We start from the raw sequence: 23,628 nt of genomic DNA, 5'->3' as shown, positions 1-23,628 counted from the left end.
GTCGACTGCACGCTCAAAGCACGCCGACTGAATTACATCCAGAGTTTCCGACGCGAAGCTCCGGAGTGACTACAGAGACAGTCCGCAGAGCTTTATTTTCGCTAAAGGCTCCCGGCGGAGCTGCCTTCGCCCTTCTTGTAAGTTGTTGTCTTCTTCCTCCGCCTCCTCCTCTTCCCTTCTACGGCCCAGGGCCGTACGTGACCACCGGCATGGACGACTGTCCAGCGCGTAGCGCACTACCCGGCGGTCATCACCCAATCGTTCGCATTCAGCAGACGCAAGGGGAAAAAAAGAAAAAAGAAAGAAACGGAGCCATTCGCGAGGAGCTCTTACCACTTTAAACGACCTGCTCCCACCTTGCTTCGAAAGCGCGAGTGCTCTTCCCAGAAGACATTTTCGCTACAGTAAGTAAAATAGTCCAGTGGCGTAGTGAACGTTATAGCTCGCCCTTACAATGAATCTATGTTGGCAAACAGTAGATAGATAGATAGATAGATAGATAGATAGATAGATAGATAGATAGATAGATAGATAGATAGATAGATAGATAGATAGATAGATAGATAGATAGATAGATAGATAGATAGATAGATAGATAGATAGATAGATAGATAGATAGATAGATAGATAGATAGATAGATAGATAGATAGATAGATAGATAGATAGATAGATAGATAGATAGATAGATAGATAGATAGATAGATAGATAGATAGATAGATAGATAGATAGATCCCGCAGGGGTGTCTGCGTCAGCAGTCATTTTGTGCGTTGCGACCACGGTGTAACTTGTATGCTCTTTAGGTGGGGACACTTATCGGATTGCTTGCCAGACGCAATCGACCAGATGAAGTAGCAACGGGGCGCGCCGATCTGCCCAGTCACGGCAGCGGATACCTATCTGCGGAACGACGCAACTTCAGTTAGAATGCAGGCGAGAGCTTGCGCGGACAAGGAACGCGCGCATGCACTCGCTCCCCCCCCCCCCCTCCCCACTCTCCCCTCACAACGGTGACCTACTTGCGCGCGTCACTCAATCACTTCAGATTTCCCGCGAAGCGCCGGTTGCTATACCAACAGGAGATAGAAACCAATAAAAGCCTTTTCTGTCTTGAAGTTGCATCGTACCGCCGATAGGTATCCGCTGCCGTCACTGGGCCGATCGACTCGCGCCGCTGCTACTTTATCTGGTCGATCGCGTCTGGCCAGTGTCCTCCCCTAAAGAGCATATATCTTACACCGTGGTTGCGACACCATGGACCCGAGCACATGGGGATTGGACCCTCCCCCGTCTTGAAGTTTGTGGCTTAGCCGTGTCCGGGGAAAAAGGGAATCCTGGAGGTTGAGCCGATGCTGAGTGTTTGGACCTTTAAGGCCCCTCGGCTGAGGCAACACATTCCTTTGGCCTTGGCTTCACGTAGACGGCACCCCCAGTCTGACCCACCCGGAGGAAATCGGTAGTTGCCTTTTCCTGTCCTCCTCTCAAAACTCCGCCTTTCTCACTTAAAGTCAACCTTTCCTGTCTTCTATTCCCTTCGTTTACTTACGATTTTCCAGGCAGCAAGGGTTAACCTTGTGTGACGTAACCAAACTAGGTTATATCATATTGGGTTATAGTAGTGTCGTGCATAAATCTCATCAGCACATCCATGGCGCTCTTTGGCCATAAAACCCCATACATTATCATAGATTGATTGATTGATTGATTGATTGATTGATTGATTGATTATTGATTGATTGATTGATTGATTGATTTAACCGGGAATTGGGTGGCGATGTTGGAAGCAAGTGGCCTGCAAGTAATACGAAGCAACACAAGAAACCTATAGAGGTTCCTCATAAAGGAAAGTTTCGGAGTTGAAGTAAAATTTGACGTGGTCCTGGAATCAAACCCGCCACCATCAACTTTCCGTCGCAGTCAATATACCGACTTGGGTAATCCTAGGGCCAGCAGATGGTAGGGCGATGACAAATTAACAAATCATTCTAAGCGCTGCACATTGATCAAGCGAATGAGCGGCGCAGGAATCCACAAGGTGGTGGAAGTTTCATGAAAAGGCAATTTGGCAACAGCTCTGATTCTGTCAACACACAATTTATAAACAGGCTACATCAAGGCAAAATACGTACATTGGTCGCTTATATACCGTACGTGCCTCTGTACAGAGGCACTCTGTTGGCTATACAAATCTGTAAGCTCGAACGTTCATAGACTTCTTGGGTACTCTATAGACTTACGGATTTAAACTCTGTTCCAATATTGTCTACAGACGTGTACGAGTCCTATATATACACTCTGTTTCATGCATATGAGGTAATGCTGCGAAAGCCAAACAGACACTTCTCACTGATCGCATTCGCGATAAAAAAACAGTGCATCACAGACCAAACAAACATTAGGTATGCATCATGTAATTCGATCTAACATTGTCTCATACATCTAAGTCGCAAAATATGAGGTTTTCATTACCCCCATGGAAGGCGTCGCAGATCTGAACCTATTTACTAGGGTGGCGTCAGAAAGTGAAGACTTGTAGAACTGCTGTGTGTTGGTATATACAAACTTAGATAACATCTTTACTTTCTTATCAATTTACCTCCCCCTCCATCAGTGTGAGGACATAAACCGGATTTTTTCTTCTGGTTAACCTCCCTGTCTTTCCCCTTTCATCTGGCTGTCTCTCTCCCTCTTTAGCACCAGCAGACAAGGACAAAAAGGAGACGTGGGTAACACGATGTGGTGATTTCAACAGTTTGTTCTTGGGAAAATTTATACATTTATACATCATGCACAACCACCCCACTCCTGGTGGACACGTCGTACTGCTCCTTCCAAACAAAAAGGCCATTTCTTTATCAAGACAGGTCGACAGACGCAGTGCTAACGCACCTTTAACCATGCACTGCGCTTGATGTATTGTGCCTGTATCATTTCACGCACGTCCTTATCTCTGTTTCCGGAAAAAATCACACGATCATTAAACAAACGTATGCAGCCGCACTCTCGACAGTGAGCAAACCGATAACCGTCACGGTGATTGATTGATTGATTTATTTATTTATTTATTTATTTATTTATTTATTTATTTATTTATTTATTTATTTATTTATTTATTTATTTATTTATTTTAGCGTTTGTGGTCATTCGTGATTGCTTGACTCATTCCAGCAATCACGAATCTTAACAATACTTAACAATCACGAATCTTGACTACTGTAACGCACACGAACAAACTCAAATAAAAGAGCATCAACACACAAATGAGAGTGATGACCACGAGCGAACACCTTGGGTTCTATTATGCACCCAACGTTCCTCTCATCTCTCCCTCTTCTCTTATCACAAAGCTATCTTAAGCGTCGTGTCGTAGACTGTTCGACCACATCTTCGAGCTAATCTCGGACGTATACGAGATGCAGTGGTATCACAAATGGGCAAAGAAAAAGAAATATATATGCGAGCTTCGCTTCTGCGTCAGCCGTGCGGCTGCGTCGTTGATCGCCCTTCACCCAGCGAGTCGCGTCTGGCTGCCCCTGTGTCCGGATACAGCTCGTGGACGGGCCTCAACGACAGTAGCACCCGATGCCTCTGGAAGGCTTCGCTCTGTCTGAAGGCCCGGTCCGTGCCGTGCAACCAGTCCAGGATTCCTAGAATGCCGTAGTTTCCTCGGAACCTGCGTGCCTCGAGAGAAAAGCCGGAAAAGCACGTGTTTTCTTTTTTTTTTTTTGGCTTTGCTTTCGGTTCTACCTCTTGTTTTTTTTCCCCGCGCGGTGACTAATCGGAGCGGATGTCTTTTGGCCACCTCACTGGCCGCCCACTCGCTGGGCGCACGGTTCGGAGGAACTGAACAAAGAGTAGTGCCAGGAACCAATGAGTCTCTGTCGACTCCGAGGGCAATTACAGCGGGAGCCGTATAAGAATTAAGACCTAATAATCCTATTCGAGGCATAGCCCTGTGTTTCACCCTGAATGCTACGCCTGTTGATTAGATGTAATGCCTCACTCGAGTAGTCGTTCCAACTTGCAAAAGAGGCGGTCCAAAAGAAACAACACTGTCTTCAGCCAGTACGCATATAAACAAGTGTTGTTAACCCTTCAGTCGGCACCCCAACAACGTTGTAGACACTTGTAGAAACGATAATTATCCTATAAAGCCTGATCGTTTTCAGATTCATTTCATATATTTTCTCATCTTTTCTGCCCTTTTCTCTACGTCCAGTGTAGGGTAGCCAACCGGACAGTTAGTCTGGTTAGCCTCTCTACCTTTAATTTGTATTTATTTTTCTTCTCTATATTATCGAAACAATGACGCAACGTGAAACCCTAAACATTTGAAGATGTATTTAGCTTTTGTAGCCTACATATGGTGGTTTACTCAGGATAATTTAATTCCATACTGGATGGGCAGAATAATCGTGGTGCACTAAGAATACGCTCCCTTCTTTCCCTTCACCCTTGGCAGGCTGATTAAGGGATGTGTATGATACGACAACAGCGTTCAGATATTTGCACCGAAAGAACAACGTTACGATAATTAAACAACGGAAGCATTGACATTTTGCTTTATCATTCTGATCATTGTCAGTATACAGCGTTCACGAAAGACTCGACTTCCGAGGTTTTGCATCCATTTTAACGACACTGCAACGTTGGCGCACATACGAGGTCGCCTAAGCCGCGCGTGGCAATCTATGAAGCTGAAGTCTCACGGGAACCAAGAAACGGTAGACTCAAAATGCTCTCGAAATCGTGCTCAAAGAAACCTTGACTCGTGTTCACCGCAGGCAAACTCACAAAGACATCTGAACAAAGAGCAAGCACCCTTCTGCTGCAACGGCCCTTCCGGATGCAGACATCAACATCGTCTGCTCCACGTCTAGGTTTAGAGCTAACATTCCGTCTGGTTGGTTTTTCGTACCCGAGAGATTACCTCGCTCGGAGAAATCGCGCGCTGAAGCGGATACGATCCCGTGGCTGTCTCGGCGGAGAAGAGTCTTGCCTCCATCGCCGGTAACAAATGTAGCGTTCGAAGCATCGCCCGGTGCATCTCACTATAAATGAATGTTTCCTGTCTACAAAGGAAGGCGGCGATACTCTAGTAGTGCAGGGTGACTTTTCCACTAGCCTCACGTGCATTCTATCTGGGAAGGCAGACAGGCACCGTTGTGCGATCAGTCCTTACAACGTCGGTCTTCATTCCCATTTCGCCGGAGGTGAAGAAATTGCAGCGATGATTGCGTAAACCATCTCGCAAGACGGGAATACAAATGGATAGCCGTGCAATGTCGCATCAGCGTTTCCATTAGGCTTCGCTTTCTTTTGGGACATGGTTGAATGTTTGTACCTTGTATCTAGCGTCTTAAGATATCCGCGAGGTTTAATCAAGGAAGGAGATCGAGCGGCATTGTTGGTAGTTTAAGAGCAACGCCAGACCCGAGACAGTGACTACTTTTGCCAGAACAGTTCTTTTCTGCTCGTATGTCGTAACTGCACTGATGCACTCTGAAGAAAGAAAAAGCTATGATCCATATTTTGATATTATAGTCAGACAGTGGGTAAGCGAACTTCTGTCGACACGTACCTTGTCGTCACCATTGTCTTGGCTGATTTCGCTTCACTACAAAGGCCTGGCTCTGATATCTCCTGTTCTACGTCAACTAAACCCATCCTTCGCTATCAGACTTTCTAATTTAAGGTATGACGCAAATTTCGAAACAATTTTTGTCAGACAGGTGTAAGATAAACGGTTATTGGTCCATCATATGGCGCACATTTTTCTAGGCAAATCAAGGTGTTATATAAGGCGTAAAGCGTTATTTTTATTTTAAAAATTCTTATAAATGTGTAACGCGCCAGCACTTATAACCTAAATTTAGCTCACGCTAACGAAACAGTTCTGACAGTCGTATAAAAGAGACTTTAATCTGTATAATGAACCAGAACTGTCGATATGTAAAAAATTCTAGGAGTGTAATGATGAAATAACAAAAAAAAACATGCTATTCTGATAGACAAGCGTTACTACGTTACTATAGCATAAGGCTACATCCAATGTTTCATATGAATTTATTTTTGGAAGTTAATTGCACGGCCTACTATGTCAGAAATAAGTGTGCAATGTGTCATTTCAAAATCTATAAGAAAAAGAGTTATGCTTGTTGGCGTATGCAAGAATTGAGAAAGAAATTTAGTTCTGAGAAAAGCAACAAAGATTTCAAATGAACACCTGCACTGCTCCCAAAAAACATGCAGGAGAGATAAACTTCATCACATTCGTACCTTGTCTCCTTCTGATTCTTGATTTTTGTGTAATTTTGCTTATGGAGCACCCCAACTTTCTTTTGTTTAGCTTGTTTTTCAGCATAAGTATGCTGTAACGGAAGTCACTCACTGGTAAATTGTGAGACAAGTTTTTATCACGTAAAAGCCAGGTTTCATTCTAACTGGTTTCTGCGTATCAAGTTTGCCTCCCTTTACTTAAGGCTATTGTGACGTCACGAATATTCCGTCTACAAAATGGCGTACAGCGACGTCCCGTGAATACTCCATATAAGAGAGTATACGCTATGTTGTAGTCCTACTCGCAGCTTCCGGCCAGTGTGCTGCTGGAGATTAGCGGATCGAGATAAAGCGCAGCTTTTCACCGCGCTGGCTGTACACCAGTACGGTGGCCTCGATGACGTCAGTGCACCCTCCCCCCCCCCCCCCTACCCTTTACTTGGTGGCCTCTCCAGCGGTCAGTAATGACACTCACGCTAGGTGATGAAAGTCATGCATCTGTGGCGACGGGAGCAGTGGCAGGTGGTATCCCGAGTGCACGATGACGCCGTAGGGCGCCGTGAGCACTGCCCAGAGCCAGTGCACGCTCAGGTGCGAGCCCAGAACCGCGGGCCCCACCACCACGGGCAGAACGTTGGAGAGCAGGTGCTCTAGCGGCGTGCAGTACACCGCCGTGATGGCCACCGGCGCGGTCCACTCGTGGTGCTTCTTGTGGAAGCGTTGGTACAGCCGCCGGTGGTGCAGCAGCCTGGGGTAGAAAAGATGGCATGTGGAGACGAGGTTGTTTGCCTCGCGTGCCTCGTCACTACCCGCCAAATTCTGTCGCTTAATCTCCTCCGGTGTGTCTCAACGACCAGTCGCGGTGGCTTAGTGGCTATAGTGTTCTGCTGCTGATTACGGAGATCGCGGGTTTGATTACGTGCCAAGGAGGCCACATATGCATCATCATCATCATCATCATCATCATCAGCAGCAGCAGCAGCAGCAGCAGCCGATTTTTATGTCCACTGCAGGACGAATGCCTCTCCCTGCGATCTCCAATTACTCCTGTCTTGCGCGAGCTGATTCCAACTTGCGCCTTCAAATTTCCTAATTTCATCACCCCATCTTATTTTCTACCATCCTCGACTGCCGCTTCACTTCCCTTGGCGATGATGAAACGATGAAACTCTAATGATTCGCCAGTTATCTGCCCTGCGCATTACATGACCTGCCCAGCTCCATTTTTCTCTCTTAATGTCAACTAGAATATCACCTATACCCGTTTGCTCGCTGATCATTCGAGGTCCATGAGAAATTATTATGCAGTCTTGGACTGTACAATGGGAGAGAGAGAAAAAACTGGGAGAAAACCATGCGGTCATCAAGCTGCGGCTTATTCAGTTTGCAACGCTTCCTTAGGAAGATCACTTTAAGTCGACATTGTGAACAGAGCAGAATTCATGCCTACGAATGTGAGACGTGAGACCGTAGGGCTAGTCGCATATATCAATGTCTGGGGATGCATTCGAAAACTAAACTTTTTATTTCTCACTTTTGTCGTAGACTTAAGGAACCACCTCCTACAAACATCCGTGCATATCTTCATCTGTCTTATGTAATGATATAATTCAGCGTCATGCGTTAGATGCCAAGTGAAGGCATATGCACTACTGCGACCGAGTCGCTTAACTAAAAACACTGAATGCGAAAGCTCGAAGTGGTCAGAAGGCACGGGGTGTCCAAAGCTGTCCCATATACCGTCAAAAATACACATACCCATCTTGACGCTTGTTTTGTATATGTGTGAAATACACATGCCCATTCCAAGTAACACAGTCTCTTAAAGCCTACTTCTGACGCTTCCTTTTTTTGTTATTTTCCTGATAGAAAGAGGGTAGGGGCGGGGGGCTTACCTGTACACTGCCAAGCTGCAGAAAAAAACATTAGCTTCCGTCTTGAAGATATAGACGGCCCTTACAGACCATTAGGAAGCCAAGACCAAGCGTCTTCACGTGCAACGTATTTCCGCAAGTTTTGTTGTTTTACGTGTTTTCATCCATCCTAGAAATTAATTTACAGAGATAATAGAGCGTCTGACAAAAGTTTTGGATGCACCTACTCTTGCGTCGGTCGACTCGGTAAAAGGCACAAGCGCTGACCCACACTGCTCCCAGTTCGGGGCCTGCTGCAACGTTCCTAACTTCATTGACGGTGCTGATTTCAGGCGCAGTGGCATCTTTTCCAAAGCCAGTTCCAACCATTGAGATGCTCAGGTCATCTTGCTGTTGAAGCCTAATGTTCCTTTGATTGGTCTGGAAGGGTGCCACCGCCCAAAAGGATCAAAAGCGGATCATCGAGCGGCAGCGTTAGTAAAACGCGGGGTACAAAGTGCGTCGCTTGATGGAGAGCCACCGAGACCTTACCACGCAAAGCAAGGATTGTCTCTCTCTTCCTAGGGAGGGGTCTCACACTCAAGGAGGCACGTGAACTCCACTACCACGATGGTACAGGCATCGCAAAGGAGAGGTAAAGGAACTCTACCGGACGCGACATTCTCGGAGAAGCTTTCATTCGTAGGGCATCTTACTTCTCGTTCCGACCACGTACAAGCCGTCTAGGCCGCAGTGAACTAAAAGAGCTACGCGACTGACGATGACGATTGATGTCACCGTCTTCCTCGGGACCGGGCGCGACGAAACGACGCCACGCTAACGTTATTCATGTTGATGTCCTAATCTCGCTCCGTTCCCTGCTAATATTTTAGTCTGTCCGGCTGCCCCGGGCGACAGTGACTCATTATTGATGACGCGGAAGATTCTATGGGCGGGAACACGGCGGACGAAAGATGCACGTGTCCCGAATAGAAGTCATCGCCCAGTTCGTCCCGTCAGACTACACAACAACACCAGCGTAATGCGTCGCGTCGCTTGTGTGTGTGTGTCTGCGTCTGTTTGGAGGAAGAAGGGATATTTCTTTTGTCGGGCCTAGTAGCACAATGTCGTCCACGAGCGAAGCATCCAAGCATACGCTTCCTAGAGCAACATAGGAAGAAAAGTAGGACAGAAAGAAAAGATATGGAGGTCAGTCAACCAGACGAGCCTCCGGTTTGCTACCCTATGCAGGGGGAAGGGCGTTAAGGGATCAAGAGAAAGAAAGAAAGAAAGAAAGAAAGAAAGAAAGAAAGAAAGAAAGAAAGGAAGGGAGGCAGGGAGGGAGGGAGGGAGGGAGGGAGGGAGGGAGGGAGGGAGGGAGGGAGGGAGGGAGGGAGGGAGGGAGGGAGGCGACAGAGCAGCAGAAATCGAAAACGCAAGATTCTCGGCAGAAACAAACCTTAGGCTGATATCTTTGTAAACTATAACTTGCACATTACCATCAGATACGCGCTGCATATTTCAGTGACGAACGCGTCCTGAGCTCAGCAACCATGATGAACCTTGCAGAGAAAGCGGCACGTTTATTCAGCCTCAAAACGTGTTGAATCACAAAATGCGTCGTGTTTGACTTTGTAGAAACGCGCCACAGCACCACGGTTGCGGGACTTCTTTCTTCATTGTCAGCTAGAAGCAGTGCACTGTGATGTACTGCGCGCACTCTCCTTTTAATTAGTAACTTATTGCTATGCGACGCACCTCACCCGCCCAGCATCTCAAGCGCAGGCTTGTACGAGGGAAATTTTTAAAGAGGCCCTGCAACGCGTCAATAGAAGCTTGTTGAGCGGTAATGATGGCATCGCCTCGGTGCGTCGAATTCGTGTACTTCGTAGGTTGAACGTGACAAAGAAGAGTGGTGCTATGATCATTGGTTAAGAGTGTAATCAGTGATTTACGTTCCTACCATAATGCGAGTACTGCGACAAAACTACGGCATGACGTTTTACAACCAAAACATCTGACATTCGAAATCACTTTGGGTTGCTTTAGTTTCCACCCCATATGTCCTGCGTAACAAAGAGATTTCACCGAGAGGAAGTCTCACTTCTATATCGGAAGGGGACAGGATCTGTTAGTACACCGGCATGGCTATTTAAGACGGGGCGAATAAATTCTCTGAACTGTACGGCATGCGACGAGAAAAGAGACATTGAACACTTTCTGTGGTCGTGCCAGAAATTCCAAAAAGAAAGGGACGCTCTCCTGCAGAATCTGAAAAAAAAAAAAGTATCTTCCGCATGCGTGCCTGCAACACCTTGTATCCCCCGAAGGACCATTGCAGTTATAGCCCGCAAAGAAACTTCACTTCACATCTTATCGCATTCTGAAGAGAGACTGGTTTGATGGACATATGGTGAAACACTACAGTGATATTGTATTAGACGCTCGGGCGGAACAATTGCCGGCCTTGAGCGCCAGGCTAAATCCGCCTGTTGCTACCCAATCCACCACTCCACCACCATCACCACCACCACCACCACAACCATTTCAAATATCGCACTGCCAGCCAGGGGCGACGTGTTGCAACTATGGGAACGACACATCAATACACCGAGCACCATGGAGGAAGCAAATAAAATAGTAGGGCGTAACAAGTCATCGTGACCGGTCACGCCCCCCCCCCCTTTTTTTTTTCTTTGTTTATGTGAGTATATTTACAGCACAGGGAGAGGCGTGATCGTCCTGCAGTGGACATAAAAACAGGCTGATGATGATGATTTAGAGCATAATTACTTTTTCTCTTAGTCCTGATACCTTGCCTAGTTGTTTTGTGAGTGTGATGATTTGTTTTAATTATATGCGCATATTTCATTAACAATCGGCTTCAGTGTTTCTTTATCTCACTGCGGCTTCGTCTCTCAGTGGTGGCCAGAATAAGTCGAAGCGTGCAATTCTAAATACGAGTACACTCTTAGATAAACAGCTTCACGTGGAACTAGGTAAATGAGATCATACCACGAAGACGCCTTAGTGAACGGCATTGTCAAGAGAAACACGGGCGGGCTTCTTAATATGCATCTTAATATAAGAACGAGCGTGCTTTTGCATTCTGCCGCCATCGAACGGCTGGGAATCAAATTCGCAACCTTCTCCTCAGTGGCAGAATTCCTCAGATATTTATAGAGCCACCGCGTTGTGTGGCAGTTGTAAAAGAAAAACCGTGTATAATCATGTATATGTGAAGTGCAAACTGGTTAATTCAGGAGCATCTTTGTCTGCAGATGTCAAATAACGGAACCGTTACTTTCTCTCTGTAAAGAGCTTTGTGTAGTGCGATGAATTTCTCCGAATGGCAGTGCGCAGATATACTCTGTCATTTTCTTCGTCTATTTCATTTATCTCTCTGGATTAATTATTGTGTGTTGGTTTGTGGCTTTCCTTTTTTTTTCTTCGTTTTCAATCAGTTGTGCCTGCTTGAACTATAATTTTCCAACCCGACTGCTTTGATTTGTGTTGTTCTTCTCTGTGTTCATTTCCCCCTGACTGTGCGCATTTCATCGCCTCTACAAAAGTACTGCGCATGCTTTATGCCTCATGATTCTGCTTTACATGACATCAGTCACCTTGCGCTTGCATTTGCGCTTGATGGTACTATATTACATTGCAATGAAAGAGCTAGGTGCTTGGTGGTATAATGTCATCTAAGATGAACTATAACAACATTGCATTCAAGCACTTTATAAAGTGCAAGTCATTAGCTGAATTCATTTTTATTTTTCGAAGTGTATAGAAAGTTTCTTAGACTAAAAACTACTGTTGATATAGCTTGACAGAGTTGCAGGATATCCATTTAAGCAACAGCGTGACAACATTGAACTAACAGTGATAAAGTATAGTACATAGTACATACAGCAGTGATCACGACGTGTAGCACACAATAGTACAGTTTAAGACCACCATGGTACAGTATAACACACAATAAGCTCGTCAAAAGTATACAAAGTGTACTTTTGACGTGGCCGGGACATATAGTAAGCTGCAGTGTATACAAAATACAACCTTTATGTAGGAAGAAGTACCCAAAATAAACCAGACTGTATCCGAGCGAAAGAAAATTATATATTTTAGTTTAGGACAAAAATCACTTAGCTCGCAACTAAAGATGACAAGCAACACTGGAGCTATTCAAGCTTAATGCTGTCGAGTGGCCCCTGCGAAGTTGTCTTCACCTCATGCACAGTGACAAATCTTTATCAAATTTTCTTTTTTAAAAGTAAAGAAATAAATCACAGGGCACTGAGTTTGATGAATATGGTACATGGCGAACGCCGGCCCATCCCTCGGACTCGGAGGTTAAATACCACGTCATAGCCAAAGCAGCGTGAACTGCGGCGCTAACGGGATAGAGAAACCAGTCGACCGCATTCCACAATATTGCGCATTTCCCTCGCACATTCTTTCTCAGTCGCCTTAATACCTTCTTCGGCAAATAGCTGATTGACAGTCTATCCAGGAGAAACAAGTTCTCCCTGCACAATTCCAAAAACGCGGAAGAAAAATAAAGAAAACATTATCATTGTCTTCACACGGGCGTACTTGTATTTCTTTTTTCCGTTCTTGGTGAAGGAGTCTGCAACAGACTTGAAACTTCCTTGGCTTCGGGGTAATACCCATAGCACGGGCTTCCGTAACCGATGATCGTCTTCGAAAACAGGTCTCGGTCGTTTTCGATGTGATTTTCGTAACTCCTGGCACAAAATCGAACGAGTGACCTCGGTTTCTTTTTTCTTTTTCTTTTTTTGGCCTATTGAGCACGTGAAAAACAAACATCGCGGCAACGCGCCTTTTAAAAGCCTTATCCCACACTCAAAGTTCACTCACAAGAGTTCACCCACACTCATGCAAGCAGCTTCTGAACTCATTTGAATTGTATAGCGAGAACTCTCGTTTGGTTTCTGTTGTACTTTATATAGATCTACGACTGGGTGAATTTTGCCGGATATAAGATTGGACTTTAAAGCTCATTCATCCTTTTCGAACCGCCCAATTCACTTAGGAGGAGGAGGAGGAAGAGGGGGAAGAAAAGGCAGGGACGACAACCAGACGCACGTCCGGTTTGCTACCCTACACGGGGGAAGGGGTTTAAAGGGATGAAAAGAAGGAAACGAGAGAGGGAGGGAGTTACTCTCAGTGTTAACACGTGCGGTTGTCCAACACTTTACAATCGGTCACTGAGGTCAGTTGAGTTAATGAATCGTAGCAATGCCCTCGTCGCTTTGAAAGCCTGCGACACGTGGGGCCATTGTCCAAGAATCTTTGTCTCAGAAAATGGTAGGCTGTCTAATCGGTTTAACACACTCCGAAGAACGTCGCGTTCGATGTCATAAAGATTATAAAAACACAACACGTGCTTAATCGTCTCTTCACAGTTGCAAGTGTCACAGATTTGTGTGACCGACATTCCAATAAAGAATGAATAGGCTTTCGTAAACGCCACCCCTAACCAGAGGCGGCAAAGTAAGGTTGCATCACGGCGGGAGAAGTTCGATGGAATCTGCAGCTTCAGTGTGTAGGATACAGTCAGTGGAGAGGACAGTTCGAGAAAATCGAGGTGTTCCATCAAGTTTCAGTCTTAGTTTGAGCAAGTAAACGAAGACCCCTCGCAGCGTCTGTCCTAGATAGGGTTATAGGAATGGTCAGGAGAGAGAGAAGAGTCATAAGGGAAAGGCAGGGAGGTTAACCAGGCTGAGCCCGGTAGGCTACCCTGCACTGGGGAAAGGGGAGAAGGGATTGAAAGAGGAGAAGGAAGAGAGAAGTTCACATCTTGCACATTTACGCAGTCAAGCGTTCATCGCTGAGTTTCGTCACAGGTGGTTATACAGGCTTGTGCACTTCAAAAAACGCAGCAGCGCTTTTGTAGCCCTGTACATAGCAGACGCACGAGGCCACGGGCCCAAGATCTTCTCCTCCGTAAAAGGCCTGGTTTCTGTATGGGCTGACCGGGCGGCATCATCAACAAGGTCATTACCGACGATGCCACAGTGCCCCGGAAGCCATTGGAAGATGATGCCCTGTCCGTTTATGAGGGCTTGATGGAGAACCTCTCTGGTCTCAAACACAAGTTGTTCATGGGTTTTGCTTCGTAAGGCTGACTGCAGACTCTGAAGGGCTGCCTTGGTATTACAAAAAACGACCCACTTTCAAGGTTTTGCTTGTGCGATGTAATTAACAGCGATACGTAGGGTGGCAAGTTCCGTTGCCGTAGAGATCGTTACGTACGTATTACACTTTGAACTGCATGGTGACTTGTAAGGCCGAGATGATAACAGCGCCTGTGAAGCTTGTGGCTGAGACAGATCCATCGGTGTAAATGTGCGTTCTTTGTTCGTATGGATACGATAGGAATAAACTTTATTTGTCCAACGGTTATGGCTCGTTCAGTAATGACAATGTCAACTGTCGTAGATCTACTGTGGAATGACGGGTCTTCTTCGTAATTCCCGGAACCGTGAGGTGCACTTGTGGCTGTCGTAGGCACCACAGGGATAACAGTGGTGTTGCTACTGGTGTACGGCTCAGTGTCTCCTCCATAGACGTCGTTCAAATCATTTCGAGTGTTTCTTTGGTGTCTCTTCCCTGCCCGTTACAAACAGACCTCACAATTTCGCAAGAGCAGCGTGACAACAGTTTGGAAAACTGTCACCACAAGCCCGTTCGACATTTTATGGCAAAATCAGCTCGGATACTGACTTGTAAAGTGTTCACTACAACCACCTAGCGGGAGAACACAGCAACACAATTAAAAAGAGCTCCATTAAACTAGTCGGTCTTTTTTATTATTTTTATGGGGGGGGGGGTCCCTTTTTGTATACACCACAGCATACTGTATGTCTCGTTCTGTGATTTTTTTGTTCTTTTGTGTTTGTGCTACAACGACGATGTACCAACAAGCCCAAGTCTCTGCTACACAAAGCAAAGCTTACATAATACGTCGGGCCTCTGTAATAACAGCAAGGTGACATTCGCACATAAATCAAAAGAGTTTTATGCAGTTCGCCGATATACGGACGCCAGAAAGTAAAAAGCAATCAAGAAGAGGCCGTCTCCTGTGTCTCTATTTGTCACGCGATTAGTCAAAGCCCTTACCGACAGCTTTCCACGGTTTGCAAAATACCACTTCGCGAAGCAGCTGCCCTGATTGCTCGCGCATTTTCGTCCTCGAGTGCTCATTACGCTTCGCGGAAAGACCGGCGCACCACCGACTGGAGCCTCCCGCACCCCAGACGGACGCTGTTCGGAAGTTTTCTCGGCGAAGGTTCGTTTCTTCTTCTCGGCCCATCTTCTCGGAAAACACTCTCAAAGGGTGCCGTCATTATCGTGGCACTGTCCCCGAATGCGGCTCATCCAGGAGCATTCTTAATCCCGGCCCGGCACAGCAGGAGAGCCGGCTGTGTAATGGTCCTCGAAGTGCTCTATCAGCGGCAGCGGAGTCCCATTTCGCCTCGTCGTACAGTGGCGCCGAGGCTGGAAGGAAGGGCTCACAGGAGCACCCCTGTTCAAGATTGTCCTGCTGCCTCGACGACCCACGTGCTAAATGGCTGACAGACTGCTGTTCTGCTGTTTTCTCGCGACTCTATCCAGCAGCTCCTGACCCAGAAGCCTGTGGAGTCTTCCTCCCAGTGACCAGCCCATCCTGTTTTCTTGAAAGAGATAAGACTATGTCGTTGGTGCACTGATTCGGTCCACCCACTCTGCGTGAGGATAAGTAACTTCTGCCCTTCAAGTCAGTACATTCAAAAGCTCGATAAAGGAAGCGATTTGTCAGCATGTGCTTAGACAATGTTCTGAGAAAATCTTGCTGTCACTGCGCAGCAGATAGTTTGTTTGGGAAATCTAATTGCCTCTTGCGTACTGGTTACCAACTGTAAATTTGACTGTCCTTTGCCGAATAATATTTTGCCGAAGGACTCGCTTGCGCGTAACCATTCCAATCTATTCAATCCTCCCTTTGAAAGGAAAAGAGTGGCTGGGATACCCCAATTCCACAGAATTTCGCACTACTGAAGGAAGGCCGCAGAACATGCGAATGTTAAGGCGGTGTTTCCAGCCACAAGCAAATTCTCCAGGCTATGCAAATCAGCAACCTTGTCGGTTACAATAGGCAATGTTACATGAAACGGCACAAAACTAGCTTTGTGAACTGCCGAGAAGATGTCGCGCATCAAATTCTTCTTTACTGTGGCAAGTTGGATCTTGTCTAAATGAAAGGCTCAGAGGACTAAGTATAATTTTTAAAAGGTAACGTGATGTTTAGCTTCTATGCATTGCAGCAAGTGTGGAGGCAGCTACTCTTCCAGAGATGTTCAGTTTTGTAGAAAAAACAACGAAGATAAGCCTACAAGGTTGAAAACTGAAGTTGCAGATATTGAGAGCCTGGGTCTACAGAGCATGAACATTTATTCCCTATTTTTACAAAAAAAAAAAGCAGCTATAATTCTGAACGTCCATTCGTGTTCGCATGTTATCTATGCTTTTTGAGCGCCATCACTTGTTGAAGTTAGCCGATGTATCATTTCCTTCTTCTATCCGCATGTTTATTTGTGATATTCTTTACAACATGCATAAATGTGCGGGCAAAAAAAAAAAGGATGCGCATTTAATCACCCTGAGACCACAAGTAAACCTTCGCGCTACTGCTTGTTGGGAGCGCCGCTTGTGCGCAGGAACTTCATTTGTCGAGATTGATATTTTAACCGCTACGTAAGCACGGTAGCGTGATTTTCGCTATACATTATGAAGTGTCTGTATTCGCGCGTTCATGTTGTACTCATTACCTGTTATACCCATTACCTGTTACCTAAAGTGCAAATCGTCCTTATGTATTGCATCGCTATTTCTCGGTGCTTCTGCCAGACCTCCAATTGTCCTTCTTCGTGAATATATTCAGGTTCGTGTTTCTTCAGCACTCAGTCGCCGGACTGCCCTTCTTTCTGTGCTCTTCCTTTAAAGCTAAACTTTCTTTGCTTAATCAACCCGGTTTCGCGTCCGAAGCAAAAAAAAAAAAAAAGCGTCACTTTTAAAAGGAAGATCAAGTTCTTCGAACTGAACCATGCTCGTCACCTGTGCGAGTAGTAGAACAGCGCCTCTTCGATCGCGACAAAACAAGCGAAGTGCACCACGGCACGAGACAATGGCGGTAGGTTTAGGCTCCGGTCGAACCCGCGCAAGTCCTTCACCCAGTAGAAGAGGACGTTAACGGGCAGCTGAACGAAGACTTGATTGAACACCACCTGCCGCACCACTGGAACCAAGCTTTGAGCAGTTGGCTGAAAGAAGAGACAGGCGCGAAAAAAAGAAAAGACAGACATGATTTAAATGCGTTCGTTGTCGCACTTTAACGAGACTAACAACTCTCGAAAGCTGTGGAAGGCTTTAAATTATTTGTCCCCCTTGTGCCGGTAATGTGTTACTTTTGCTTATTGCAGGTTTAAATACGCGCACACTTCAAACGAAGACGAGAGACGCGGGACAGGCGCTACGTCCTCGGTCTTTATTTCGTCTTCGTTCAAAGCAAGCGCTTGTTTGAAGCTGCAAACACGAACCAACTATTCGCGCAATATACGCTCGTTTATAGAATACTTTTTCGTGCACCAAATCAGGTGCGTTTATTTGCTTCATGCGTACCGTTTTATGATAATAATACAAGAACGTAAACGAGAAAAACACTAAGGGCATGGAGCGCAGACGTCCGCCATTCTGTATGAAGAGATTCAGCTATAGCGATGTGTTTCAGAACAAGACAGGCGATATTTTAATACAGGTGCTCGGTTTCGGAGAGAACTGCCTCCTTTAACCAGTGCACAATAGCAAATCAGACATGCACCTGGTTAACATCCCTGTCTTTCTCTCTCTCTCTATCTCTCTCTGTGCAAACGCAGCCTCATGGGCACGCTAAATTGCCCGGAGCCTCGCATGCCGAACTCAGCAATTGCTGCCATATTACGCCTTGTTCTGCAGAGCACCACTCGAACTTTCTAGACAGATGTGTGGATGTCTGTACGCCACCCGGTTACCAGAATCTACTGCGGACGTTTCTTTTGTAGTTCACAGCTCTGTATTACAGGCCGTAAGATTTCAAAAATGCTTCGCGACGCCGGAACACATCTTTCTTCCTGCCCTCGACATTTGTGTACAGTAGAACTAATGAGAACTAACCAGCAACACAGTGATTTGTTCATGTGTTTCGCTCGTATGAGTCTAGTTTCGTGCCGTTAAGTGTGCACTAAATGTGTATCTTAACCGCATGACGACTCCTTGAGGGAGTCGCCGCATATTTCAGTGGGAAGGGAAATGTATACTCGGATCTAAGGCACGAATACCGCCACCTGTGAGCCGTTTACGTTTTTTTTTTCTTCTTTTCTTTATTAGCAGTTAAAAATGATCAAATAATATAAGTTCTGCAGTGGGGCACTTTAGTTTACTTTGGAAGAAGCAGTGAGTGTCAGTGTATAGTGCCTTGAACTAACGTCTAAGCCTCCCTGCAATATCAGCAAGTTGTCATTAATTTCTTGTACATTTTACATGCAGCGCAATTTCAGGTGCTACATCTTTCTTCTGTTGTGAGCACATATTATATATCATCATCATCAGCCTATTTTTATTGCGATAGCAATTATATGGACACTCCAAGCTGATTTTTGCCGTCGGCGTCGTCGGCGTCATCGCCATCGCCGTGAGGTCCCGTATAGAGTCCAACGGCGATGAAATCGTCGCCGTTGGACTCTATGTGCGGACTCTATGTGCGAGTGAAAGCGCGCGAGGGACGCGCGCTTTCACGGGGAGCGAACGCACGGCGGAGAGCAAACGAGACTTCTTCTGTCGCGCGAAAGGCCGTGAGGGGACGGGAGGGAGGGAGGGGAGACAACGTTTAGCTGCGGCACCTAATGCGTATTTATATATACGTTGCGAGGCGAGAAGGTGGTAAAGACTTCCGACGCTACTCGACGAGTGTCCCGTTCTGATCTCGTCGAAAACCTCCGAGCCGCCCCCAGAGGCACCGACAACAGTCACCAACGCCGCGCGCGTTCGGTGCGAGCCGACGGCGTCGACAACAGTTCTGCGCGTTGCTGGTGCTGCTGCATGTCCAGGTTTATACAGCTCATAAAACTACTATCCTTACTCCGTATAGCTCTCTACTAATTTGCTATCGCAATTGATGCTTCGCCTTTCGGGTGAAACTGCGACATTTTTATGTCTACTGCAAGACAAAGGCGTCTCCTAGCGATCTCCAATTACCCCTGTCTTGCTCTAGCTAATTCCAACTTCCGCCTGCAAATTTCCTAATTTCATCACCCCACCCAATTTTCTGCCGTCCTCGACTGCACTTCTCTTTTCTTGGCACCCATTGTGTAACTCTAATGACCCACCTGTTATCTGCCCTACACATTACATGGCCTGCCCAGCTCCATCTTTTTTATTTTTTATTTTAAGAACTGGAAGTTTGCTATCTGGTCCACGCCGCTCTCTTCCTGTCTCTTAACGTTTCGCGCCTAACATTTTTCATTACATCACTGTTATATATATATAAGACGTAGGTTCCAATCCAACCGGCGGTCAGTTGTTCTTTCATCCACTTTCATTTCTATTCATTTATCATTTTAACAGCGAAGCTGTGTAAGCCAGTCGTAAGGTGGTGCGTGCCAAGAAACTGCCGCGCCGTAGCCATGGAAACCCGGAGGAGGAGGAGGAGACCGCGTGCATCTCTTTCTCGCCAGCTCCCTGCCTTCCCGACCCCCGCCTCTCTTCTCTCCGCGACGCGCTGAGCCAGGAGAAAAAATAAATAAAAAGGCGAAAGCTTGCACTATACTCGCGGACAACTTTCTGTGGCAATGAAGGGAAAGCTACGGAGGCAAAGCGCTCACAGGTGATGGCGTTTCTGAAAAGAGTCCCGCGTTTTAATCCACGTTGGTTTATGTTGGCGAAGAGCAAACATAAACAGCTTATTAGCAACAGTTAAATAAGACAGAACACACCACTGAGTGTAAAAGTTTACTCATTTTGCCGCTTTTCCCTTCCGCGTCTGGGCAAACGGGAAATCGTCGCACGTGGAAGTTGCATCGATTCAGCGTCTGTTCCGAGCAACCAAAAGCACTGTCAAACGCTGCCGGAATACTTGGCGCGGTAACACATGTGCAGTATCCACGCGCCCGTAGCTTTCCCTTCATTGCCACAGAAAGTTGTCCGCGAGTATAGACGGCGCAAAGCTCAAGACACAGTGAAAGCTGGCCGGTTGATATCGAGCGGCTAGCCTCCAACGCGTTCGGCGTCGGCAAGCAGCAGTGTTCTTGACACTGTGCCAACCTTGGTTAGCCTGCCTGCGTTTGTGGCATGCGAGAAACGCTGTCGCTCGTAGGCGCCGACGCGTCCAGCGCTAGTCACGCGAAATGTCGCCACCGCGTTCGGCGTCGTCAAGCGACAGTGTTCTTGACACTGTGCCAACCTTGGTTAGCCTGCCTGCGTGTGTGGCATGCCAGGAGCGCTGTCGCTCGTAGGCGCCGACGCGTCCAGCGCTAGTCACGCGAAAGGGAAGATACCTCCGAAAACGATCGCTCAAGAATACCTTCCTACATGCGTAGTTACGTTAAACCAAGTGAAGACCTAGCAGCAACCAAGTTAATACCTAGCAGTAGCAGTCAGTAAGTTTCGATGAGCCTAAGCTTTGCGCGACCGAGTGCAACCTGGCCAGTGTTCTTTAATTCAATTAAAAACTGCAGATAATTTCCCTTATGCTGCTCTCCTTGGTGTCATTGTTTGTTGGCTTCTTATAATACGACTATATATAAGGAAGAAAGGAGAGTACGACGTACACGTACCACCAGCCGAAATGTTAGCAAAATATACTGTGCAAGTCCAACGTACATCGTACTCTTTCTTCATTCTACTACTGGGACCAGCGTGATTTCCTTAGCCACAGTTATATATATATGCCTTTGCACTTTATTTTTATTTTCAACCTAGCGATTAAATCTGACATCATTAATCCACCTTTTGTTGCTTTTTCCTTTCTTTTTTTCTCGCGTTAATCAGCATTTTTTTTCTAGTGCATTTCGTCACTCATAGGGCCTTAGCCGATGCATAAGTGAAACGGAGTAGCAGGGAGCTTGTGCTTCCAACCTCTCCACGGACCTGATCCCCAATGGCTAAATTTACCTGTATACGCCGAACTGACCTTCGTCTCTATCGCTTGCACCTTGTACCTCCGCATCCAAGAAAGTGCTTTGCTCGTGTCGGCCGCCAAGAATAGAAGTCCTAGAAACCAGTAGCTGCCAACTGTTAGCACCCACTGACCTGCGATGCATGAGAAAGAAATACGGAGGGGGGACACACATAAGAAAAATAGGAAACGTTCTGCCTACGTCACCCATAATATGGCCCCTATTCTGCCCAGTTATATATTTGCTACTACATTTGGTTCTGTCGGGACAGTGCGAAAAGCTTTGTTGGCGTTTCATATAACGCCTCTAAACAAGCGGAAAATGAAGGTTTAGCTATTTTCCTTTAGCTCTTCATTAACGGACACATTTCAAAATCTACCACGCATATCACCCCTAACATGTCCCACATTTACTCTAAATATGATAATAAGTACAAAGCGCGAACGAAGACGGGACAAGAAACACATACAAGCACTTGCTTCGAACTGAGTTTAATGCGGAAAACCGATGAATTTTATGCATGTGGCTAGCAGTAGTACAAGATAAGGGAGAAAACCGTCACGTGCGGAAACCACACCTTCACCAATAATACTGTTTTCTAGTAATATGTATAAAAATAATCGCTTTTCCGCATTAAACTCATTTGGAAGTAAGCGCTTGTCTGTGTTTCTTGTCCCATCTTCGTTTGCGCTTTTCTACTTATTAGACTATAGAATACCAAATAGCCCAAACTGCCAACCTTCAAAATATGAGCTCGGTGAGTGATCTATAATAGTTGTTTTACGACACCGTGAAAACAGGCATGCAACGTTTTCGAGCGCTTCTAATCGCACAAACACCTTCGCTGTAAAGTGTGAATTGCGTCGAACGCAAGGAAAGTTTGTTTAAGTTCGAGATTTAACGTTTCCAAACTGAGCAGTGAGCTACGAGATACACCGTCGGAATAATTTTGACCACCTGCGGTTCCCTAATGTACGTGCACCCAAAGCACAGCACACAAATGTTTCCGCATTTTACCCCCATTAAAATACGACCCCTGCAGCCGGAATTGAGCCCGAAACCTTGAGCTCAGCAGCGGGACGCCGTAGCCACTGAGCTTACGCGCCGGGTAACGCAAGCAACCGGACCTCAAAATAGAACCTTTGAACGTCAGAATAGACCCTTTGATGCACAACAGTTCTGTACGATTACGTCATCCTCAACGCTTTCGCGGGAATATGATCATGCGCTTTCATTAATTCATATTTGCTAGAGGAACTGACGTCCGCCTGATAACTGCAGACGAAGATGGGGCACGTTTATCTACTTGTCTCGCGAGAGAAGAGTGAAAGTCCTGAGCTGTGGCATGTTGGCTCAGAAAGAGAGAGAAATAGAGGTCAGATATTGCAATGAGATCAGGCTTTCTCATTTGTTTTGCTCCTTCTTTCCTCGAATTTTTTTTTTTTGCTTTTTTTGTGTTAGGTGTTTTTAAGTCGAGTTTTCGTGTAGCACAAATGCGTCGTAGCAAATGCGTCATAGTTCTCGAGCATCACTACGCAAGCACTGTAGCCTAATAATTATCAACCTTTCAGTTGTTTACACATATTATACAGCGAAGCTGTTACTGGGTTAGTTCCGCAAACGTTCTCGTGCGCCGAATGCCGTTGGTGAAGACCGCCCTGCGGCGACGCGCAGTCGGAGCCCCGAGTAATAAAAAAGTTACTTCGCGTATACATACCTTACTCGTACAGAAAAAAACTTCCTTGAGCGGTTCATTTTAGGCAGTATTCCGTAATTTTTCGTTTCTCACGTCACGTTTTACCGGCTACACGTTGGAGATGAGATAGATACCGTTTTACGGCTTCGGTGGTGAAAGCTGAGGGCGGTGTGGGTATCGAATGTTAATCAAGGAGCAGTCAGCAACGCGGCCTGCGCGGCAGCCCCGAGACGGCCGCGTGACCAGCCGTAGGTGCTGGTTAACGGCTTTGTACTATGTGGAATTATATGCAACGGAACAACGAACGCTATACCTAAATATCCTCACTGCAACAAATATTTGCCTTCAAGCGCAACATTCCTTTAATAAGGCGAATAAATTTCTAGAAGCGCTGGGCTATTCGCTTAAACTAGCGTCGATGGCTTCCACATAATTATTTTGTCGTTGCTCTCTTGAAAAAATCACCAGCCCTTCCCCTGTCCGAGAAAATGGGGGTAAGCGAAGCTTGTCCTGTGTGTACGTGACCTACTACTTGTCCTTCCCTTTCCTTCTACTGTTCCTTCTCTTTCGTGCAACTTTTCCATCC

At 46.2% G+C, this 23,628-nt stretch overlaps 1 protein-coding gene across 1 annotated transcript in view; it reads right to left on the bottom strand.

The window, feature by feature from the left end:
* Positions 1-1,782: 1,782 nt before the first annotated feature.
* The window catches only part of LOC119449721 (fatty acid hydroxylase domain-containing protein 2), an 81,181-nt gene continuing 59,335 nt past the window's right edge, over positions 1,783-23,628 (bottom strand). Inside the window, exons 4-7 of the mRNA XM_037712959.2 lie at positions 21,361-21,479; positions 17,253-17,458; positions 6,755-7,027; positions 1,783-3,673 (exon numbers count right to left, since the gene is read on the bottom strand). Of these exons, the coding sequence (XP_037568887.2) occupies positions 3,475-3,673; positions 6,755-7,027; positions 17,253-17,458; positions 21,361-21,479 (797 nt within the window). The 3' untranslated portion in view covers positions 1,783-3,474. The remainder of the gene's footprint in view (positions 3,674-6,754; positions 7,028-17,252; positions 17,459-21,360; positions 21,480-23,628) is intronic.

Source organism: Dermacentor silvarum, chromosome 4 (assembly GCF_013339745.2).
Source record: "Dermacentor silvarum isolate Dsil-2018 chromosome 4, BIME_Dsil_1.4, whole genome shotgun sequence".
NCBI lineage: Eukaryota > Metazoa > Arthropoda > Arachnida > Ixodida > Ixodidae > Dermacentor > Dermacentor silvarum.
Note: the sequence above shows the minus strand (reverse complement) of the source record. Positions and strands in the feature narration are given on the sequence as shown.